At 44.5% G+C, this 19,662-nt stretch overlaps 1 protein-coding gene across 1 annotated transcript in view; it reads left to right on the top strand.

The window, feature by feature from the left end:
- The first annotated feature begins 469 nt into the window (after positions 1–469).
- Positions 470–19,662, top strand: part of LOC146660086 (CXADR-like membrane protein) — a 113,707-nt gene continuing 94,514 nt past the window's right edge. Inside the window, exons 1-2 of the mRNA XM_085419520.1 lie at positions 470–604; positions 18,601–18,691. Coding sequence (XP_085275646.1) covers positions 470–604; positions 18,601–18,691 — 226 coding nt within the window. The remainder of the gene's footprint in view (positions 605–18,600; positions 18,692–19,662) is intronic.

Genomic DNA, 19,662 nt, shown 5'->3' with positions numbered 1-19,662 from the left:
CTTATATAGATGTAATATCACATTCTTGTATAATAATTGTATAAATTGCAGGTCACAGCAGCACATAGAAGGTCCAGTTTATTTATAGCACATTTCCAAACAGTCCATGATGCAGAAAGGGCTTAACGATGTAAAATGATAATAAAATAAATAAAATCCACAACAATGAGGCAGTAAAATGTAGGAAAACACACAAGTAACTAAAATAAGTGATTAAAAAAATCTAAAACAACAACTAAGGCTGTTAAAACCAAAATGTTTAGGTCAACGTGCGTTAGCAGCCAGACCATAAAAATGTGATTTTAGTGACGATTTCAAATGTTTGTGCAGATCTGGGCATCTGCACTCGTCCGCAGCTCTGCTTGTGATTAGCTGCAGGAGTAGCAGCAGGACGCACAGACAGGAAGACATCAAGGAAGCAGCACGCTGACGAGCAGACAGGTCAGCAGACGCGAGACTTTGCGCTCGGATGAAGGGCGATGCTGACTGTGGCGTGCAGTTGAGGTGCGGCTCCGGGTCTCGCTGTAGTCGCGGTAGAGTCCTCCCCTGCTTGGATTTGTCCTTGGAGGGATGTCGGCTTCTCATCAGATCAGTCTGTTCGTGGGTAAGCTTTGCTTTAAATGTCATACAGTGCAGTGTGTGTGTGTGTGTGTGTGTGTGTGTGTGTGTACTGCGGGTTCTTGCTGCACTCCCACACAGCTTTGAAAAAGTTTTCGCGGTACTGTTTGAAAAGAAGCTTTGAAAAGCACCTCTGTGGATTAATGTGCACATACAAGATAAGGGCATAAATACCTCAGTACAGTAGACACCGCACAGACTGCTTGTCAAATGACAAAGGAAGATTGTTTTATGAAGGACAGAATTATTCCCGTTTATATTATTAGAGAAATAGAATAAAAGCCTGCACCTGAGCTGTGGTTTCACCTGCAGACAGAGTAAGACCAGTGTTCTTCCACAGGATATATGTGTGTGTGTGTCAGTGCTCATGTTGATAAAAACATTGGACAGCAGTGTTGTTGATGGAGTTTTTACCGTCACAGTACTCACTGCCCACATTCAGCTGACTGCCATTTTGTGCCAAGAGGAATTTGTCACACATTTCCAGATGGACAGTCTTTTGAACATCACGAGCATCGTTACTCTCCGTGCTCTGAACCTTTCTCACTTTATGTCCTTGTTTCTCTGCCTGTTCTGTGTTAGGCAAGCAAAGAAGACAAAACGATGGATTGAAGTTTGGAATTAGGTGCTGATTCCATCCTGATTTACCTTCATAGTGTGTAGGGTGTGTGTAGCTATTTATGTGCAAATTTCACATTATGACAGAAATGCCTAAGACTTACCAAGCATGTTAGCATTTATTGAGAAATATGAAGGTGGAGTAAACAGAGCTGCTGCAGGTTCTGCTGACCATTACTGTTTTAGAAAACAAGTCCCACACGAGAGAGAAACAGCACCACCATTGGTATGCTTGTCTGTGGGTGATGAGACACTTCATTACTTGCATTATGGGAAAATGTTAGACGAGCCACAGCAAGCACAGCTTGTTGTACTTCATCAGCTTGTCGTGCAGCTAAGTAAATGTGATGGAGCCACCATGACACATCAGTTTGTTTGTGCACTGACACCATATCTGATTATGTGGGTCATGTAGTAGTATTCAATTTAGGATTCAGTACAGTTGAAGTATGAAGATTGCTAAAAGCTGTCTGTAAACCAGCTCTCGCCCTCATCAGTCCTCAAAAAGAATTCATCTCTTTCAGTTTGAGTGGGTTAGGGTTTTAGTGTACTTTCTCTTTGAGCTTTAGGAAACTCACCTCTTTGCCTCCTGTTGAGTACTGAGAACTATCGACCTCCTTGCTTACATTGAGCTGATTTGCACAAACAGTGAGTTCGGCCTTATTCCTCTGCTTGTGTCTGGATAAAGAGATCAGCAGTGGCAGGCCAAAGGCTCTGTTAAGAGTGGAGATGATAGACGTTAGGGTGTGATGTGTTGCAGCATTCTGTCCTCAAATCTGTGGCAGCTGCCCTCCCTCGTCTCCTTTTCTTCTTGTTGAGTGTCTCAGCAGTGTGTGTCATCGGTGACTTTGACAGCCAAAAGACTCAAATAGGCCAATAGCTTTGGATTTGTTGTTCTTTGGGATGTGGGGAGCAGTGCACTCCCTCCGCCCGCAACGATGCACATGCCATCTCTTCTTTCCATCACTCCAGATTCACCTTAGGACTTCAGTGTGCATCTCGCTCAGACACTCGTCATGTTTGATAATCAGAGTAGAATCTCTGTACACTTAATGTCAGAGTGCCGAGTACAGAAGGCCTGTTTCACTCAGACTAAGGAGGTCAGGTGGCAGGAAGTGGCAGTTTTGTCTTGTTCATCCAGAACTGTGAGAAATGTGAGTAAAATGTATACCTTAAATACATCAATGTAAACTTTGTTTAGACTTGGCTCTAATCATCGCTCCATTCTTGATGCAACCATGAGTTTATGTGCCAGTACAGATCCAGTCGGTGGTGGACACACGGTCCTGCCTGGTGGAACTGATATGGGGCTGCATGCGTGTATGTAAACACTGAGTTTTAATTGGCTGTGTACAGCAGCAGGGATTGGTCCCCCTTCTGTCTGCAATAAAAGTTTGCACCACATGATAGTTTTTAATGAACTGATTTCTCACATTTATGAGTTTCCATCAGATTTCAGAGCACTGAATGAAAATGACAGTCACAGGTTTGTTTTCTTTTTTCTCACTTGTGGCCATTTTTCCAGTTCCAGTATTTAAACCTTCCCTGAATGGCTTTCAGAGTAATGATCATTCAGGGAAGGTTTAAAACCATGGAGAAGTCTTTTTATGGCTGTGGGTAGGGATGGGTATCGTTTACGTTTTATCCGATACCGGTGCCAAACTGGTACTTTTGAAACGGTGCCGGTGCTTAAACGGTGCTCAAACCGGTGCTTAAAGAATGGAGAACACAAAATTGGTCCAAAAACCTCTCATGTTCAGCTGTTTTTTTGTAAAAAGATAACAATGTTAGCCTTTTCTGCAGCTATGGGGCATATATGGTATCACTCTTGGCTGGAAGCAGTGCTTAAACAATGGAAAAAACACAAACTTTGTCCTAAACCTCTCATGTTTAGCTGTTTTCCACTTTTTCTTTGGTCGTTTTAGCCTTTTTGTCCAGGGTGAAGGGAGTATCTGCCATCAAACAAGAAGACAGCCGCATGTAGCTATGATGATGTTTGCTAGTTCACCTTACATGCATTAATGTAATAACGTGGTTAGCCTACTCAACGTAAATTACACACGAACAACATTAAGCTACTCACGCAGAGAAGAACAGCTGCTGCTGCATCATCATCCTCATCATTTCTGCTACACTGGCAGGGCTAGGGGCCAGGACTCTCCTCTTCTGGTTTTTGGGGGATGTTGCTAACTCCGGGTCCGATAACAGGCACCACACCCGCAGTAGATGCGCTCGGTGTGAGGTCTCGCAGCAAGCTATCAAATACGGCGCATTTTTCGGCTTTAAAAAAACGCTATGTGTCGCCAGGTGTTTCATCAGATTTGAGGTGTTACCTCCTTTGACAGTATCACAGTATCAGCTTAAAGCACTTGTTGCTGCTGAGTTTGCATATTTTGCTGTGAAGTACAACCAGACTTTGACCGCTTCGCTTTGGACATTTTTAATCTGTAGCTCTGCTCTAAAAGAACGTACGTACCTGGACCCGCCTACTATCCTCAGAAACGTAAAATGATTGGCTAGAATTCAAAGTGTATCACAGCTCAGAAAAAAAAGCACCGAAATAAAGCACCGAAATGTGCGCTGCTTTTCGGTCTGGTTACTACCGTTTATGTCAGAACCGGTGCCATCATGGCACCGGATACCGGTACCCATCCCTAGCTATGGGTTTGATTTCCATCATTACAGATGGTTATACATTACACATGTATAACCATGTTATTGCACTGAGGACTGAGGTTACAATTCACTTCCAAAGTAATATTCCAATATTATTTCTCCACAGCCACATCGGAGTGGCTGTAGGTCAGGAGGGTTTGGAAGGTTGTTCGATCCCTGACTGATCCCCAGTCTGCATGCCAAATAACCTCAGGCAAGATATTAAGCCTAAGTTGCTGTGCGATGCATCCATCAGAGTATGAATGTGTATGAATGTTAGTTAGTGAGCATTTAAAAAAATCATAGAAGAAACAGCTTGTATGAATGGGTGAATGTGGCATGTTGTATAGAGTGCTTTGAGTACTCTGGGAGAGTAGAAAAGCATCCATTTACCATTTACACCCACAGATTTAAACACTGTTCGGTCTGTGTGGACGTATTTTACAATTTCCAATAGAATACAAAGCAAAACCCTTTAGTGCGACCCAGACAGGTCACCAGTCTGCCACAGGGCTACACAGAGAGACCGACAACCATTTGAATTTAGAATCACCAGTTAACCTAACCCCACAAACCCCACAGTCTTTGGACTGCTCTGTAGCCTGACAGAGCAAACCACCATGCCACCAGTGAATTAAAGTGAAGCTACTGCTCATTTCCAACCCATGCCCCTTGTTGGGCTTTTACATCCATAGCTGAGGGCTCTGCCTCCAATTCTGGAAACTAGGAACAATAAATAAGGCTCCACTTTTAGGGCAAAGTGCTCTTAAGTACAGTAATGAATTATTTGTAAGTGAGGAGAAGATTTTAAAAGCATTTTTTCACATTCAAGGGTGGCCAGTGAATAGAAGCTAATATGTTATTAAGGACTTAGAGCAGTCAGGATGTTTGATATGCATCTTACAGGCCATATGAAAACATATAGAAATGAGCCTGAACTTATTGATACAGTTTTTAAAGGCAGATATAATGATTTTATTTTTGTCTGAATTTATATACAGAGAATTACAAATAGACAGTCTTCTGTATTTCCTTAAGCCATCTCCCCCAACCAGTCGCAGCAGATGGCCGCCCCTCCCTGAGTCTGGTTCTGCTGGAGCTTTTATTCCCCTTAAGAGAAAGGTTTTTCTGCCCACTGTAATGTATTGCCTACTCATAGTTCATCTGATTGCTGGGGGTTTCTCTGTATTATTGTGGAGAGACTGTTGTTGTGATTTAGTGCTACATAAGTCAAATCAAATCAAATCACTTTTATTGTCACATCACATGTGCAGGTACTCTGGTACAGTACATGCGAGTGAAATTCTTGTGTGCAAGCTCCACAAGCAACAGAGGTGTGTAAAAATACAATACCGTAAGAACAAGCAAAATATAAAAATGGGTAAATCTGAGAATTATATGAATAAACATATGTAAAATATAAGAGTGTATGCGCATTACTGAATGTGTGTACTAAATATGTATATCTACGTGTGTGTGTGTGTGTGTGTGTGTGTGTGTGTGTGTGTGTGTGTGTGTACATATTTTAAAAATGAAATAGACTAAACAATAAAATAAAATATACAGAGGTTGGCAGTTGGGAATGTGCAAAACAAGTGGCATTTATATACAGTGTGGAGTGCATAATGTTGAAGTTCTGGTAAGTGAGGGTGAGGTGACTATGACGTGTTCAGCAGTCTGATGGCCTGGTGGAAGAAGCTGTCTCTCAGTCTGCTGGTTCGGGACCGGATGCTGCAGAACCTCCTTCCCGATGGAAGCAGTCTGAACAGTTTATGGCTGGGGTGACTGGACTCCTTGATGATCCTCCCCACTTTCCTCAGGCACCGCTTCCTGTAGATGTCCTGGAGGGAGGGAAGCTCACCTCCAATTATCCGTTCAGAACACCGCACTACTCTCTGGAGAGCTTTGCGGTTGTAAGCGGTGCTGTTGCCGTACCAGGTGGTGACGCATCCAGTGAGGATGCTCTCAATGGCACAGTGATAGAAGGTCCTGAGGATGCGGGGGCTCATGCCGAATCTTTTCAGTCTCCTGAGGAAGAAGAGGTGCTGCTGCGCCTCTGCGTAGTGTCGTCCGCAAACTTCACAATGATGCTGGAGTTGTTAGTGGCTGTGCAGTCGTAGGTGTAGAGTGAGTACAGGAGAGGTCTCAGTACACACCCCTGTGAATGAATGAATGAATGAATGAATGAATGAATGCTTTATTGGCCATATGCAGGTTGCCCCACAGAGGAATAGGACCCCAGTGGAGCACCAGTGTTCAGTGTGACGGGGGATGAGGTGATGCTGCCCAGTCTGACCACTTGGCGTCTGTCAGTCAGGAAGCTAAGGATCCAGCTGCAGAGGGAGCTGCTCAGTCCTAGATCCTGCAGTTTCCTGTCCAGCTTCGAGGGAACGATGGTATTGAATGCTGAGCTGTAATCTACAAACAGCATTCTCACATACGTGTCTCTCTTCTCCAGGTGTGACAGGGCAGTGTGTAGTGTCAGGGCTATGGCATCATCAGTGGACCTGTTGTGGCGGTATGCAAACTGTAGAGGGTCCAGTGAGTTGGGTAGTGCAGAGCAGATGAAGTCCCTGACCAGCTTCTCGAAGCATTTGCTTACGATGGGGGTCAGGGCTACAGGTCGCCAGTCGTTCAATGAGGAGATGGTGGAGGATTTGGGTACAGGGACGATGGTGGCCATTTTGAAGCAGGCTGGGACTACAGACAGAGAGAGGGAAAGGTTGAAGATGTGCGTGAACACTCCAGCCAGCTGAGCCGCGCATGACCTGAGGACGCGGCCGGGAATCCCGTCCGGACCAGTAGCTTTGCGTCTGTTCACCTTCCTGAAGCACCTCCGCACATCCTCCTCAGACACAGTGTCCGCACTGACGTCATCCGCGGTGCGCACACTGTCCGGTCTCATGGTGTTCGCTGTGTCGAATCTAGCGTAGAATACGTTTAATCAATCAATCAATCAATCAATCAATCAATCAATCAATCAATCAATCTTTATTTATAAAGCACTTTTCATACAGAAAAAATGTAGCACAAAGTGCTTTACATAGTTAAAAGCAGCCCACCCCACCCTCCAACTCACTCCCCACACTCTCAATACACATATATCCCCCCACCCCCACCCACACACACATACACACACGCGCACACTTAAAGAGTAAAAATTGGGCTGGGCTCGCATGAGCCAAGTGAGGAAACATTATAACAGAGAGCCGTCTGCACCAGGAGCCGGTCACAGACCGCAGCCTCCGGGCTGGGCACACAGCAGGAGGGAGGCCAAGGAGCCCCCCAACCAGGCTGAGAGGACCCGAGAGACCCAGCAGCCACGGTCAATAACAGCCCCGGTGCAGAGAGCGCCCTCCGAGGAAACACTGGAGATATGACGCAATACGATATATACAGGGTAAAATGATAAAATAAATAAGAACAGGATACAATATAAATATAAATATAAATAGAGTAAGAAGATTAAAAAATGAATAAGAATAAAATCAAAAAATATTAGGTAAATCCTAAATTAATAATAGAATAACAGGATAGAATAAATAAGCATAAAAAATAAATAAACGCTAAGTAAAAGCTAAATTAAAAAGGTGGGTCTTGAGCCTGTTCTTAAAAACATGTACGTTCTCTGCGGCCCTGAGCTCCTCCGGCAGGCTGTTCCACAGACGAGGACCATACCACTGAAAAGCTGCCTCTCCGTGAGTATGTGTCCTGACTTTAGGGACAATCAAAAGGCCAGTACCAGAGGACCTCAGGGTCCGCGAGGGTTCGTATGGTAAAAGCAGATCTGAGAGATAAGAAGGCCCAAGACCATTAAGACATTTAATGGTTTAGATCCTCACACAGAGAGGCCGTGGTCTGCGGTGTGCTGGTTTTCCCTCTAAAGTCTGCGATCGTGTTTAGTCCCTGCCACATACTCCGAGGGTTGTCAAACTGTTGCTCCACCCTGTCCCTGTACTCACGTTTGGCTGCTTTTATCGTCTTCCGGAGTTGGTAATGTGCGTGTTTGTAGTCCGATGTGTTCGCGGAGGCAAAAACGGTGCTCCGTGCCGCCAGTGCTGTGCGAACATCTCTGTTAATCCACGGTTTTTGATTTGGGAAGGATTTAACTGTTCTGGATGGGACGACATCTTCCACGCATTTCCTGATAAATCCGCAGACTGAGTCTGTGTACTCATCGATGTCATTAGCAGCCACGTGAAACATTTGCCAGTCCTCGTGATCAAAACAGTCCCACAGCGCGAACTCCGATTGGTCCGATCAATGGTGCACTGCTCTCAGGGTTGGAGCTTCCTGTTTCAGCTTCTGCCTGTAGGCGGGCAGGAGCAGGATTGAGCGGTGACCTGATTGGCCGAACGGGGCGTGGGTGAGGGCTTTGTACGCATCCCGGAAAGAGGTGTAGCAGTGGTCAAGTAGCCGGTCTCCACGAGTGTTGAAATGGATGGTGAAAAACCTGAAGAAAGTTGGTGAGACTTTCTTCAGGTTTCCCTTATTAAAGTCTCCGGCTGTGATAAACGCTGCCTCTGGGTGTGCGGTTTCCTCACTGCTGATCGCGCTGTACAGTTCCCTGAGTGCTCGGTCAGTGTCGGCTTGTGGGGGAATGTAAACAGCCGTAATAATCACTGCTGTAAATTCCCTCGGTAGCCAGAATGGCCGGCACTTAATCATCAGGCACTCCAGGTCCGGTGAGCAGAAGGATTTTACCGGGTGCACGTTCGCATAATCACACCAGCTGTTGTTGATCATGAAACACACCGCCGCCTCTGCTTTTCCCAGTAAGCTCCTGTGACCTGTCCGCGCGATGCACGGAGAACCCCGGTAGTTGTATTGCGGAGTCTGGTACCTTGTCCGATAGCCAGGTTTCTGTGAGGCAGATCACACAGCAGTCCCGCATCTCTCGCTGGAATGAGATCCGTGCCCGAAGCTCGCACAGCTTGTTCTCCAGAGACTGCACATTAGCCAGTAATAAACTGGGTAACGGTGGTCTGTTAGTGCGCCGTCTCAGTCGAACCAGAACGCAAGATCTTCTCCCTCTGCGTCGGCGTTTGCGGCCTCCAGGGGCCCAGAACAAAGGCGTCTCAGGTGAGATGAATGGGGGGTCTGCAAACGGAGGCTCCGCGTTGCAAAACTTGAACTCCGGAAAGTGATGAGAAAGTCCATCTCTTATGTCCAGTAAGGTTTGTCGGTTGTACACAGAGAGACATGTGCTACTCGTGAAAAAATAAAGGAAAAGTAAAATTAAACACAAAAACCAGCTGTTGCTTGGGGGAGCTCGCGACAAGGCTGCAATGCTCGGCACCATCTAAAATTGAATTGAATTCATTGATTTGAGCTCAGTTATATCTGATATTGTCAACAAATGTAACGATGTATCTTCTACAAACCAGCAGATACCCAGTGTGTGGTGTTTTGTAAAGATGCATATTAGTTAAGTCAAGTGGCTTCACTGTCATTCCAACCATGTGCAGTGGTGATCATAATTAATCATGCTTTATATTGGACGTGACAAAGAGTTAGTGTATTAGAAAAAGGGAAACAACTATTAGTGTAACGTAGACTTGAAGTCAAGACCGCCTAAACCAAGACCAAGACAAGACCAAGACCAGAGGGTAGCGAGACCAAGACAAGACCAAGACAGACCGAGTCAAGACCAAGACAAAGTCGAGATGAGATCAAGACCAAGACCGAGACAATAAAGCCTTTAAACTGCAGCCAGATGCTGCTTTGTTTACGGGTGTCAGGCATATTCATGTGTTTTTGCGATGCACTTGCACAGCCCTCCTCACCACTGTCTACTGTCTCACCCACTCACTGAGAGGACAGACGCACGCTCCACTTGACTGTCGCGTCTCTCACCCTCTCTGTTTTTCACATAATGATATTATCCTATATCCTCGCATGTGATTGGCCACAATATGGAGAATTGGAGCATAGCTGAGCCACTGTGTGAGAGCTGAGCAGCGAAAGGAAATTAAGTGAGGAGTGGCTCTCGCTCAATGGGAGTCGACTCTTCTGATTCACTACAAAGTACTCTCTAAGCACAGCTCGTAGAGCTGATGCTTTTGCACATGACACATTATCGAATGTTACGTTGTGTGTCACTCCAAATCTCCCAACCACTATGTCGATCTGAGACAGCAACACCGAGACAGCGAGACCAAGACAAGACCAAGACCAAAGTCCGTGGAGACCAAGACCACGTAAAAGTGGTCTGGAGACCGGTCTGGAGACCAAGACCAACTCTAGTGTAACGGGTCAGTGCAATATCAGGACAGTCAGAGCATGTGTAATCCTGGGGTTTGTGCAATATAATTGATGTGTTTCCGTTATTGTTCTCTATTGTCCTCTGTTGTCCATTCTTCTTGTCATTGTTTGTTCTAATATGATGTGATTACTGTTTTTGTTCTTGTCACATGATCTGTAAATAGTGTCTCAGTATGTTTTTACTAACTTGTGTGTAAGACCAACCTGCCAGAGGGTCTGCAGATGGAAATTAGCCCAAGGCTATAATCTGGCATATTTGTTAAAATGTTCATTAATATGTATTTTCTCTCTTTCTAAATAATTAAATGTAATTAAATTAATAACATTAAATTATTTATTAAAGGAAACAATGTTCTTCCAAGATCATGGTGCTACATATAACAGACAATCAACATGGGACTACATAAAGTGCAAGTGTGCAAAAAACAAAAATCAAATCAAATCAATTTTATTTATATAGCACTTTTAAAAACAACAACTGTTGACCAAAGAACTGTACGATAAAATAATCAGATAAAATTTAAAAGGAAAGTAAAATAAAAGATAAGAAAATAATAAGAATAAAATAATGACAGATTCATACAGAATTAAGACAAAGAGTAAAAATGGGTCTTTAAACGAGTTTTAAAAGTATCCAGTGTTGGTGAGGTCCTGATATGTAAAGGCAGTTTATTCCACAGTTTCGGAGCAGTCGCAGCAAAAGCCCGATCTCCTCTGTGCTTTAATCTGGACCTAGGGACAATTAGAAGCATTTGGTCCGCAGACCTCAAAGGTCTTGCTGGAGTATAGGGCTTTGGAGTTGTCACGCCGCAATGCATTATGGGAGCGCACCACCATTTTAGCAGGCCACGAATCAAAACAAACACACTGTGTTGGAAGGAAGATTGCTACGAACCACACTTAAAAGCAGCTCAAAAGAAAAAGGACGTTATAGAGACAGATTGCGTCCAGATGCAAAGAGACGGTACTTACAAAAAATAGTGTGCATTGGAAATGTAGACCCGTATGAAATACGGCTGTGGAGTAGAAACCCTGAAGACCAACCGCTATTGACTTAGCCTGATATATTTTCGTACCTTGTCTGTGGAGTCAGTGCATACACAGCGAACCAATTTTGCAATTATAAATGTCTGGAGGCACACATCCAATTCACCAATGATTGGGTACAAGATTTGGCTTTTTTTAAGCCTCCACGTTGTGAATTCGCCGTCATTCAAACAAAGGTAAGTCAGCTTGAGTACTGCGAGTAAAATGCGTTTGATTTCCCCCTGAACATTCAAGTTAGTGCATTCATGAGGGGAAATTACAGTGAGAACATGTGGAGGCTCTGTTAGATGGATAACATAGTGAGATCAGTGCATTGATGTGACATTGTCCTGAAGGATGTAGTTATTCTATATGGTTAAAGAAATTGCACTAATTAATTCATATTTATTATAAATAATCCTAATTATACACCTTGCTTCCGTGTTTGTGTCCTGTGTGACAAAATATATTCTATTTTGGTTTTATACATTGATTAATGACCTGCAGAATCTCCTTATCATATTAAGTGATTCATAAAAGTCGAACTTTATGCTTTCCGTGATATCCGTAATATCAAGATGGCGCCAGTGTGTACGGCCTGCCGTCTGACTCTGTTTGTACTAGTGTTTTATTTTTACTTTGTGTTAAACCATGCTAACTCTCTGCTTGTATATGATCGCCAAATGCTGCTGGCTTTAAGATCCTCTCAGTTAAAAACTCGTTATTGCAATCGTGGATATCAGGGAACCTTCTCCCCACCGCTCCTGTCAGGAGTTCCAGCTTGTCTCCGTTGTGTTCCGGCGCTACCTCAACTGAGAGGGCGCCGTAGACGCCATGGGAAACGCAGTGGCTTATTGGTGAGAATGAAGGCTACCTGGACACGATTTCGAAAAATACCTCCCCCTATCCCGACTGGATTTGACCGCGTCAACTACTGGCACTCTCTGGACATGGCTTACACTTGCCTGACACCTGTTGTCGGGCTTACGACAATAACCCCGCGCCAGCGTCCCCCCGTCTTCGCTCAGGTGGAGTAAACCCTCAGAACCTACGGCCGATAGGTCGGGCACCCACATCGACCGCTGAGCCACCTGTACCACTAAGATTAAGTCTTGTTAATGCTTGATCGCTAGCAAACAAAACTTTTATTCTTAAGGACTTCTTTACTGATCGGGGATTGGATCTAATGCTTTTAATGGAAACTTGGCAGAGAGTCAGTGAGTCCAGCTGTTTTACTGAACTTTTACCGCCTGACTGTGAATATCTTAATGTGCCGAGGATGACTGGGCGTGGTGGTGGAGTGGCAGCTGTTTTTAGGAAGAAGCTCTCTTGCAAACAACTCTTAACTCACTCGTATTCTAGTTTTGAACTTCTGACGTTTGAATTGAGGCATCCCCACCCGACACTCGTTGCAGCTGTATACAGGCCTCCAAAATATCACAAGGATTTTATCCAAGACTTTTCAAACTTTTTAGCTGGAACTGTGCCAAACCATGATCGAATCTTAATCGTTGGAGATTTTAATATTCATGTGTGTTGTCCCTCCAATTCATTGGCCAGAGACTTTTTAAGTTTGATAGACTCCTTCAGTCTTGCTCAACTTGTGTCTGGGCCAACCCAGAAACAGGGTCATACATTGGATCTCAAATTCAAATTCAAATTTTATTTGTCACGTACACAGTCATACACAGTACGATATGTAGTGAAATGCTTGGACAACTGCTCGTGACCTAAAGAAAACAAAAAAGGAAAGGCTATGAATAAGATAGGAAATAAATATGAAAAATTAAAAAGGGTAAATTTAACTAGGAAGGAATAAAATATAAATTAAGGTTAAAAATGAAATAACTGTACAACACAAATTAGAATGAAGGGTAAATTTAACTGGGAAGAATAAGATAAAATATATAAATTAAAGTTGAAAATAAAATAACTGTACAACAAAATACACAATACACAATATAGAACTATATAAGAATGTATGAAGAAATCTAAATATAAATAAATATATACACAATAACAGCAGCTGTACAAGTATTAACCGGAAATGAAGAATATAGTGACCAGTGTTGTGCAAAAACAATGTCCAGAAAGTCCAGTGTGTGTGTAAGAACCATATGTGTGGGTCAGTACTGTGTGGTGGTGTGATTGAGAGACCGTATCGCCTGCGGGAAGAAGCTCCTCCTCAGTCTCTCTGTGTTGGTCTTCAGGGAGCGGAATCGCTTTCCTGACCTCAACAGAGAGAACAGTCTGTTGTTGGGATGGCTGAGGTCCTTCACCATCTTCCTGGCCTTGGTCCAGCACCGCCTGCTGTAGATTGAGTGCAGGTCAGGGAGCTCGGAGCGGATGGTGCGCTCAGCTGACCGCACAACCCTCTGTAGAGCTCGTCTGTCCTGCATGGTGCTGTTCCCGAACCAGGTTAAGATGTTTCCCGCCAGGATGCTCTCTATGGTGCACGAGTAAAAGTTCCTGAGCACCTTGGAGGGCAGTTGGAAGTCTCTCAAGCGTCTGAGGTGGTAGAGACGCTGTCGGGCCTTTTTCACCACGGTGTTGATGTGACAGGACCATGACAGGTCCTGCGTGATGTGAACTCCGAGGTATTTGAAGCTGTCCACTCTCTCCACTGGGCACTCGTTGATGACGGGGGTCTGGTAGTTCCTCTCCTGCTTAGTGCTGAAGTCCACTATCAGCTCCTTTGTCTTACTGACGTTTAGAAGGAGGTTGTTCCTCTGGCACCAGTTCTCCAGATTCCTAATCTCCTTCAGGTAGGCCGTCTCGTTGTTATCAGAGATCAGGCCCACCACGACGGTGTCGTCAGCAAACTTGATGATGGTGGTGGAGCTGGTAGTGGCCACACAGTCATATGTGTACAAAGAGTACAGCAGGGGGCTCAGAACACACCCCTGGGGGGCTCCAGTGCTGAGAGTGGTGGAGGCTGAGACATGTCCGCCCATCCTTACTGCCTGTGGTCTGCCAGTTAGGAAGTTGGAGATCCACTGACACATAGATGAGCTGAGTCCCAGATGCTCCAGCTTGGTGGTGAGTGTGGAGGGAATTATGGTGTTAAATGCAGAGCTGTAGTCTATGAAGAGCATTTTAACATAATTCCCCCTTCTAGTGTCCAAGTGAGTGAGTGATGTGTGGAGGAGATGAGAGATGGCATCGTCTGTGGAACGATTTGGACGGTAAGCGAACTGTAGTGGGTCCAGTGTGTCTGGTAGTGAAGAAATGATGAAGTCTCTGACCAGGCGTTCAAAGCACTTCATCACTACTGAGGTGAGGGCTACAGGGCGATAGTCATTGAGAGAAGCAGGGTGGGGTTTCTTCGGGACAGGAACAATGATGGACTCTTTGAAGCATGTGGGGATCACCGACTGAGATAAAGAGATGTTGAATATCTCAGTGAACACAGGAGCTAGCTGGTATGCGCAGTCTCTTAGGATACGACCTGGGATGCCGTCTGGTCCTGCTGCTTTCCTGGTGTTCACTCTCTTGAAGGCTCTCCTTACTTCATGCTCGGAGATGACGAGCACGTTTCCGGTGCTGGCAGTATCTTCCTGTCTGCAGCCGTTAGCGCCGCTAACACTAGCATTGTTGGAGACCTTAGCTGCAGCCTCGAAGCGAGCATAGAAAGTGTTCAGCTCGTCTGCCAGAGTCACGGCCGCGTTCGTCATACCGGTTGTTGGTGTTTTATAGTCCGTTATTGTCCTTAGTCCCCGCCACAGGCTCCTAGAGTCACTCTGTTGGAGTTGTGACTCTAGTTTCCTCCCGTAGCGCTGCTTCGCCTCTTTCACCGCCCTCCGCACGTTATATGACGCGACTTTGTACGGGTCCATGTCCCCCGTCATGAGGATCTTGTGCTGGCTTTAGGGTTACCGGTCCTAAGCATGGAAATATGTGATGCTGTTTTTTCTGATCACTGTCCTGTTGTGTTTGATATACTTATCTCTCCGCCATTTTACACCTCTTATTTCAACACGTCGTTGTCGTGTCTTTAACCAATCTACAACAGAACAATTTTCTATTGCTTTTAAAAAAGTTTTAAGTTCTCCCCTTGGCTTTGGTACGAAGGAAATGACAGTTAATTTTTATGATATATGTAAAACTATCCTTGATGAGTTCGCTCCTTTTAAAACTATAAGCTCGAAACCACGACCAGACCCATGGATAAATAAGGCCACTCGTTCAGCCAGACGAGAGTGCAGGAAGGCTGAACGTAAGTGGAAAAAAGATGGGCTGCAGGTGTCCTATCAGGTATCAGGACATTGTAAAAGCTGAAAAGTCAAGGTTTCTTTCTAATGTTATTGAGAATAGCTCCAATAATTCTCGGGTTCTTTTTTCAATTATTGACTCTGCCCTGAATATTTCCCCAGCTTCTTGTATTAATAGTTCCTCAGACACCTGTGAAAGGTTCCTGCAGTTTTTTTATCAATAAGATAAAACAGCTTCGATCTATGATCGCCCTGCCTTCACATGACGTTTCTAAAATATTCACCTGCTTTGCTGATTTTGATCAGTTTGAGCTTGTGTGTCTTGATGAGGTGGAGGAAGTATGTAATGGCACAAAGACATCATCGTGTCCAAATGACATTATTCCAACACATTCTAAAAAAGATTTTTAAGGTTGTCAGTTCTGACATTTTAGCTATTTTTAATAGCAGCCTTAGCTCAGGTGTTGTACAGCCTGTTTTAAACATGCTATTGTACCGCCTGTACTTAAAAAACCTAATCTCAACTGCTCTGTCCTCACTAACTTCAGGCCTATTTCAAAGCTCCCCTTCCTGTCGAAAATTTTGGAAAAGATTGTGTTTGTACAGCTGCAATCTTTTGTAAACAGACACAATGTTCTTGAGAGGTTTCAGTCTGGTTTTAAAACTCTTCATAGTACAGAAACTGCACTTTTAAAAGTTCTTAATGATCTTTTATTAGCCACTGACTCAGGTGACTCAGCTGTGCTTCTGCTTTTAGATCTGACCGCTGCCTTCAATACTGTTGACCACAGCATCTTAATCTCGCGGTTGGAGCATTGTGGCGTAAAGGGCACCCCATTAGAGTGGTTCAGGTCATACCTGTCTGACAGGACCTTCTCTGTGAGCTTTGGCGATTTTATCTCTTCCTCAGCTCCCCTTACTTGTGGTGTTCCCCAGGGATCTATACTGGGGCCAATATTGTTCTCCATTTATATGCTGCCTCCAGGTCTAATTTTTAGAAAATGTAACATTTGTTTTCATTCATATGCCGATGATACTCAGATCTATCTTCAACTGAAGGGAAACAGTCCTGCCTCACTAGATCCCTTACTTCAGTGTCTCTGTGAAGTTAAATCTTTGATGGCCTCTAACTTCCTTAACTTCAATGTGAACAAAACTGAAGTGCTAATTTTTGGACCAAGCGGCAATCCCAGCACCTCTAATGTTAACCTGCACAGTCTTGAGCCTTTTGTCAAATCACATGCCAAAAATTTGGGGGTTATATTTGACAGCAATTTCACCTTTGAAAAACAAATTAGCTCAGTCGTACAGTGGTCTTTCTTCAAACTGAGGCTTTTATCTAAGGTGAGATCATTTTTATCTTTTAAAAACTTTGAACGGGCGATTCATGCTTTCATTACATCCCAGCTGGACTATTGTAACTCCTTATATGCTGGAGTTAGCCAGACCTGTCTGGCAAGGCTGCAGTTAGTCCAGAATGCTGCAGCTCGTCTTCTGACACGTACTAAAAGATGTGAACACATTTCCCCGGTGCTCGCCTCCCTTCATTGGCTCCCTGTCCACTTCAGAATTAATTTTAAAATTTTATTGTTGACTTACAAAGCCCTGAATGGACAGGCTCCCGGGTATTTGTCTGACGTCTTGCAGACTTATACCCCCCTTAGATCTCTTAGATCAAGTGATTTTTTGCTTGTAGCTGCACCAAGGTCGAGGCTGGTTCATAGAGGCGATCCAGCATTTGCAGTTGTAGCGCCTAAGCTGTGGAATAACAGGCTCCCACGGTCAATCTTTTTAAATCTTATCTTAAAACGCATTTTTATTTACTGGCTTTTAATACAGCATGAGAGTTATTTGTTAATTCATATTTGGTGTTTGCTATCAATACTCTAAGTTATTTTATTAGGTATGTTGTATTCTTGTACAGCACTTTGGTCAACGCTCCTGTTGTAATTAAATGTGCTATATAAATAATTAAACTAAACTAAACGAAACTTTCTCCATCTCTAAAGTGATTACATCATTTTTTGTTGGCAGATTTAGAATGTAACATGCAGCGTTCTATAGATGGATACATAAAAAGATAAAAAATTACATGTATGTAGGGATGGGTATCGTTTAGGTTTTATCCGATACCGGTGCCAAATCGGTACTTTAGAAACGGTGCCGGTACTCAAACGGTGCTCAAACCGGTGCTTAAAGAATGGAGAACACAAAATTGGTCCAAAAACCTCTGATGTTCAGCTGGTTTTTTTGTAAAAAGATAACAATGTTAGCCTTTTCTGCAGCTATGGGGCATATATGGTATCACTCTTGGCTGGAAGCAGTGCTTAAACAATGGAAAAAACACAAACTTTGTCCTAAACCTCTCATGTTTAGCTGTTTTCCACTTTTTCTTTGGTCGTTTTAGCCTTTTTGTCCAGGGTGAAGGGAGTATCTGCCATCAAACAAGAAGACAGCCGCATGTAGCTATGATGATGTTTGCTAATTCACCTTACATGCATTAATGTAATAACGTGGTTAGCCTACTCAACGTAAATTACACACGAACAACATTAAGCTACTCACGCAGAGAAGAACGGCTGCTGCTGCATCATCATCCTCATCATTTCTGCTACACTGGCAGGGCTAGGGGCCAGGACTCTCCTCTTCGGGTTTTTGGGGGATGTTGCTAAATCCGGGTCAGATAACAGGCACTACACCCACAGTAGATGTGCACGGTGTGAGGTCCCACAGCAAGCTATCAAATACGGCGCATTTCTCGGCTTTTAAAAAAAACCCGCTGGCGTGTCGCCAGGTGTTTCATCAGATTCGAGGTGTTACCTCCTTTGACAGTATCACAGTATCAGCTTAAAGCACTTGTTGCTGCTGAGTTTGCATATTTTGCTGTGAAGTACAGCCAGACTTTGACCGCTTCGCCTTGGGCATTTTTAATCTGTAGCTCTGCTCTAAAAGAACGTACGTACCTGGACCCGCCTACTATCCTCGGAAACGTAAAATGATTGGCTAGAAGTGTATCACAGCTCAGGAAAAAAGAGCACCGAAATAAAGCACCGAAATGTGCGCTGCTTTTCGGTCTGGTTACTACCGTTTATGTCAGAACCGGTGCCATCATGGCACCGGACACCGGTACCCATCCCTACATGTATGTGCTAACTTTCTAAACACTTTATTCTTGTCTTTAAATGAACTTTGTCTGTGTGTGTTTCAGGTCCTGCACTCTCAAAGACTGAATAAACCAGCATTGCAGCCATGGGTCAATGTGAGCATCACAGGGAAGGTTGAAGCCACCCACTGCACCTGTAAGGCCGGAGTCGTGGAGACCTGCAGCCATGTCGCTGCTCTTCTGTTTAAAGTACACTCAACAAAAATATAAACGCAACACCTTTGTTACTGCTCCCATTCCCCATGGGATGGACGTAGAGACCTAAAATTCATTCCAGATACACAATATAACCATCCCTCCCAAACAGTGGTCACAAATCAGTCCAAATGTGTGGTAGTGGGCACATCTGCTATATTGAGATAATCCATCCCACCTCACAGGTGTGCCACATCAGGATGCTGATCTGACATCATGAGTAGTGCACAGGTGTACCTCAGACTGCCCACAACAAAAGGCCACCCTGGAATGTGCAGTTTTGTCTCACAGCAAAATGCCTCAGATGCCACAAGCAATGAGGGAGCGTGCAATTGGCATGCTGACAGCAGGAATGTCAACCAGATCTGTCGCCCGTGCATTGAATGTTCATTTCTCAACCATAAGCCGTCTCCACAGGCGTTTCAGAGAATATGGCAGCACATCCAACCGGCCTCACAACCGCAGACCTCGTGTAACCACACCAGCCCAGGACCTCCACATCCAGCAGGTTCACCTCCAAGATCGTCTGAGACCAGCCACCCAGACAGCTGCTGGAACAATTGGTTTGCACAACCAAACAATTTCTGCACAAACTGTCAGAAACCGTCTCAGGGACGCTCAACTGCATGCCCGTCGTCCTCATCGGGGTCTTGACCTGACTCCAGCTCGTCGCCGTAACAGACTTCTGTGGGCAAATGCTCACATTCGATGGCGTCTGGCACGTTGGAGAGGTGTGCGCTTCACGGATGAATCATGGTTCACATTGTTCAGGGCAGATGGCAGCTGAGAATGTCCCAGTTCTTGCATGGCCAGCATACTCACCGGACATGTCACCCATTGAGCATGTTCGGGATGTGCTTGACCGGCGTATACGACAGCGTGTACCAGTTCCCACGAATATCCAACAACCTC

The sequence above is a fragment of the Rhamphochromis longiceps genome, linkage group LG10 (assembly GCF_057381845.1).
Source record: "Rhamphochromis longiceps isolate RC_006_pf linkage group LG10, R_longiceps_female_GT1.1, whole genome shotgun sequence".
NCBI lineage: Eukaryota > Metazoa > Chordata > Actinopteri > Cichliformes > Cichlidae > Rhamphochromis > Rhamphochromis longiceps.
Note: the sequence above shows the minus strand (reverse complement) of the source record. Positions and strands in the feature narration are given on the sequence as shown.